The sequence below is a fragment of the Mus pahari genome, chromosome 20 (genome assembly GCF_900095145.1).
Source record: "Mus pahari chromosome 20, PAHARI_EIJ_v1.1, whole genome shotgun sequence".
NCBI lineage: Eukaryota > Metazoa > Chordata > Mammalia > Rodentia > Muridae > Mus > Mus pahari.
Genome location: NC_034609.1, coordinates 6,524,917 through 6,529,679, shown reverse-complemented (window position 1 = coordinate 6,529,679; position 4,763 = coordinate 6,524,917). Strand labels below are relative to the sequence as shown.

The following is a 4,763-nucleotide window of genomic DNA, read 5'->3' as shown; positions in this document are numbered from 1 at the left end:
TTCCTTCCTTCCTTCCTTTCTTCTTTTTCTTTTTCTTTCTTTCTTTCTTTCTTTCTTTCTTTCTTTCTTTCTTTCTTTCTTTCTTTCTTTCTTTCAAAATTCCTTCCTTTTAGACTCCTGCAGTTTTCTTTCTTGTTCAGGGAATCAGACGCTAAAGATAGTGTGTCCACCCTACTGTACTGCTGTCTACCTCTCAGATGATGTTTTAGAACATGCCACAACATACCATGTTTTTCATGATCAATATAAAGTTAAAAAAAACTCAGTCAGTTTGATGAAATTATATAAGTAATCAAAACTAAATATTACAGTGTCTAATTAAATCTGAACCAGAATCTGTATCCATTTGGCTCCAAATGACATGTGTAAGTGAATACACTATTGTTCACCAGTAGCTCCATTCAAAATTACTCTCCTTCCAAATTTATTGTACCTGCAATTGCATACTTATATGTATCACCTCTTCCCTAGTGCTGGCTAATTCCTAGTTCAAGTCTTTATAGACTTTGAATAGAGTTTTATTTTTCTGTAGCTTCAACCGTTTTGATGACATACATGGATACACTTTAGCCTCGTGGTGTCAAAGAATAAAGATATAAAATTGCTATTCCTGTATTTCCCTAAATGTTTTATATGTTCCACCTCACTTAACCAGAAAACATAAACAATATTCATATCAATATGCCTTAAAAGATTAAATGAAAGACATAGGCCATATGTAAAATTCAGTATAGCTCAAATTCACACTCAGACACACCACACCAAGACTTTACTGCCCTATAGACATCTTTTCACATTGGCTATTAGGAAAAATACATGACTGATAGTTCATAAATATAATGTCTCACACTTCAGTTTTTGGTGGCTTTCAGTTATTTTATATCATTAATGTTCAAATTACTGACAGAAAGAAATCACGAAAGAGTTTTGAAGGACCTTGACCCTTCTTTCATATCCCCAGCACATGATAAAATCAAGTTCGTAGACACACAACTGGAACCCCAGAGCAGAGTCAGGAAACTCACCTACATAGTAAATGATATCAGCCTGATCTACATCTGAATGCAATGACCCGCAAAGAACATAATTAAAACAAAACAAAGAATAAAATACAACTGATAGGTAAATAAGTTTAAGGAGGACTTAGGACAAACACTCAAACTACTTTACTTTCAAATGACAACAGGAACTGGTAAATAACTCATTGTTTAAAAGTGCTTGTCACCAATCCTGATGAGCTGAGTTTGATTCCTGGTAGGAGAGAAGTGATTCCTACATGTTGTTCTCTGACCTCCACATACATCTTATATTAGTGCACATACACATAAACCAAACAAATGTCATAATAATGGAAGAAATGAAACGGTAAGGGTTTTGTAAAACTGTAATGAACATATTGCTCCAGTCCCTTGAGACCCAGCTCAGCCTGAGAACTGACAGGTTTCTCCTGAACAGGAGATTAAGCAAAACATTCTCCCACTTTCCACTGACTAAACTCTGCCAGCTCCCTTGTTCACACAAGTAGAGCATGTGTGCTAACTGCCACTGAAGCAGATAAGCAGTGTACAGCTTCATTCTGTAGTTTAGCCCTCTACCAAAGATGACAGCACAAAGCTTGTTTTCACTTCTTCTCTCAACCATTTAGAGCAGTAATAAGACTATTACACCTCAGCCATTATGAATGCTATTTAGGGAGCTAAGACTATGAGTTTCTGTCTCTAACTTAAGTCCAGAGCACATTTATAAGCTGTTTCATGAAAAGCAACAACGGTTTTATTTTCTTTCACTGGTGTGGGCCAGCACCAACTTTGGTTGCTTCCTCTTCATACTCATCTAGCTCATAAATTAGGGAGTCAGCCAATCATCAAGCTTTCTAAACACACACACACACACACACACACACACACACACACACACACACACACACACACTGTGATACAGTCTGATACTCCTGAAGGAATATCAATACCTTTCAGGTGAGGGCTGTGGACCCTCATTCGTTGCAAGTGTAGATTTACTGGAACAAATTCTAATGTTTTCTCTCCTTTGCTGCTGCTGGATTTGAAAGAGGACCCTAGAAGAATAAAGATCAGAAATAATTAACAAATGAATAAACAGACATATAAACCAACATGTAGTATGTGTGCCCTCAACAATACATGTGGAAAGGATAAGAGATCTTACAAGAACTTCAAAAAGGAAAACATTAATTCCTTCACATACTTCACATACATTAATTTTAAAAACTCTTTCAGTCATTATCATATTACCTTAACAATAAATACCATAAAGCAGAGCATCATAGTCCATTCTTCCTTGCTATAGATGCCAAGATAAGAGAGAAGGTTAATCATTGGCTCTTCTATCTCATCTCCACAGTTCTAGTCATTGTTTCCTCAGGACATTCACTACTGTAATGTAATCTGGGAAAGTGAAGTTGCTGCTTCATACCTGTTTCTTTGGAAAGTTCTGTCAGAATATCTTGGTACATAGTCACCATTTGATCACAGTGAGAAAGGACATTTTTCCGTAGGTTGTCCCAGTGTGGGGAAAGGTCACCAAGTTCTTTTAACTCCTGGTTTCTGTTAAGAATACAAAATGATAGAGCATGTTTATTGTCTTTAAAGTACACATAATAGAACTATTAATTAGCACTATCAAATGAATTACAGATTGTCTTGAAGTCCTTCAGAGGCAACCTTGAGTTTACCAGCTTAAAATAAAATTAAATAAAGGACAAGAGGTCTAGACTATAAAAATTTCAAAAAGTTAACTTTTTAATGAAATATCACAGATAATAGGCTCAGGCAAAGTTTTCTTGACATTCATTTCTCTCAAGGACAATTTCAGTACTCCACATACATATATGTTATCTCAGCTTTATCCAAAGGAATACCTAATCCTGCCATTTAGATTTAAATTATTAACTTTTATCCAAATTCTAGTCTTTAGCCAAGTTAATTTAAAGAGTCGGTCTGCCTTTTGAAAGGAATGCTGACTAAGGCTGGATGCGCTGCTTAGTTGGGTTCCTTCCTCATTCCTGTGACCTTTTGCTGGCCACATTTTCATGATGCTAATTTAACCAGCCATAATGAACTGTCTTTGCTATTTTGTCCATGAAACATGCTAAATACCAAGCTAATAAATTCAGAAGATGTAGAATCTTTAACACATAGGAATATGAAGTGCAAGGATAATTGATGGTGTGTACAAATCTGACTTGTCAGTTGCCTTTGCCTTGTGACAATGGGTCTGTGCTGAAGCCCACTCCACCTTTCGTCTGAGGTCTTCACAATCTTTGCCCACATTAATCTCAGTCTCAGCTTTCCCGAAGTTTAGCTTTCAAGACACAACATTTATCAGAGAAGCAATTAATCAGTAGAAAATGAGAGTAGAAAGCTTAGATTAAAAAGGGAGGTGGAGAGTGGGTTATGAAGAGAAGGTTTAAAAATGGAGGAGTCTTGTTCTCTGACCTCAAATTGTAGGAAGTTCAAATTGAGTACAAAAACAAATGACAAAGCATACATATGACTCCAGAAAACTCCAGAAATCCAAGCCTAGAAGAGCCAAGACAAGGAGACTGGGTCTGAGAGAGAGAAAGCTTCATGGTACATAAACCTAATAGATATAATAGCTAAGGTTTCAGGCTTTGTTATTAACATGCAGTTCTCTGTGAATATTAGTGGTAAATATTTCCATATAATATTAATAGATGTTTATGATTTATGAAGCCTATACATTCTCATCAGAAATGTTAATGAAAGGTTTGGTTGATGAAGGGAAGGCGTAAGATGACAGTGTAGCTGACTTAATGTGGGAGTGTCCAAGTATAGTACATAAAGTAACTATTACAACATACTAAGGTAGATAAAAAAATAAAAATAAAAATAAGAGTTTAAGGGGCAACAGAAATGAGTAAACCTCACAATCCAGAGGTCAAGGGCTGTTTGAATTTTATTTTTAGTATTTTTCTGATATTGTAATTTATTACTAAGTGAGCAAAACTTCCAAGTTCCTTATTCTATGTCCTATTGATTAAGAGTCAACTTATAAAACATGAATTTTCTACACTTCTCTACCTGTATAATATGTTTCCTGAGAAGTTGTCACTGGAGTGGCAAATTTTCTAGGTGAAAACACAATTCTGTTTCTTGCCTATAAGGAGATATGGGTGCCTGCACTGCTGATGATCCTACCATGGTGGACATCATTTAGAGTATACTATGGCCTGACCTTCCTCACAAGGAGAGATGATATACTACGGATATGGAAAGAGAAATCTCAATTATGACAGTATTGAACTCACTGTTGAGTTAAAGGCCAAGGCCAAACATAAACATGTACGTGAACTCAGTAAACATGAAAGCAAGTAAACTAGGACCAGGACTAATAACTACCTGTGCAACACCCACATGCACATATACAACACACATGTACAACACATGCACACATATTACTTTCGTAGATGCTTTTAGCATAAAAAATTAATGTCTTTCATACTGTGCAAGAAGTTCAAGAACAATTATTAACCTTGGAAGAGGATATTTCAAATGAAGAATTTCATTGATCAGATTGGCAATGGCCATGTCAATGAAAGATTGTTTTGATTGATGATTGATATGGGAGAGGTAGCTAAATATGAGTGGCACTATCTCTAAGCAAATAGACCAAGGCTATTTAAGAAAGCAAGCTGAGCCAGGCATGGTGGTGCACGCCTTTAATCCCAGCACTCGGGAGGCAGAGGCAGGCGGATTTCTGAGTTC

General features: G+C 36.2%; 1 protein-coding gene across 6 annotated transcripts in view; it reads right to left on the bottom strand.

Moving 5' to 3' along the window:
* Inpp4b (inositol polyphosphate-4-phosphatase type II B) overlaps nucleotides 1–4,763 on the bottom strand; it is a 751,408-nt gene that overhangs the window by 164,504 nt on the left and 582,141 nt on the right. For all 6 annotated transcript variants that reach the window (XM_021220100.1, XM_021220101.2, XM_029532468.1 and 3 more), the window contains 2 exons: nucleotides 2,452–2,582; nucleotides 1,970–2,074 (listed from right to left, as the gene is read on the bottom strand). In XM_021220100.1, the coding sequence (XP_021075759.1) occupies nucleotides 1,970–2,074; nucleotides 2,452–2,582 (236 nt within the window). The remainder of the gene's footprint in view (nucleotides 1–1,969; nucleotides 2,075–2,451; nucleotides 2,583–4,763) is intronic.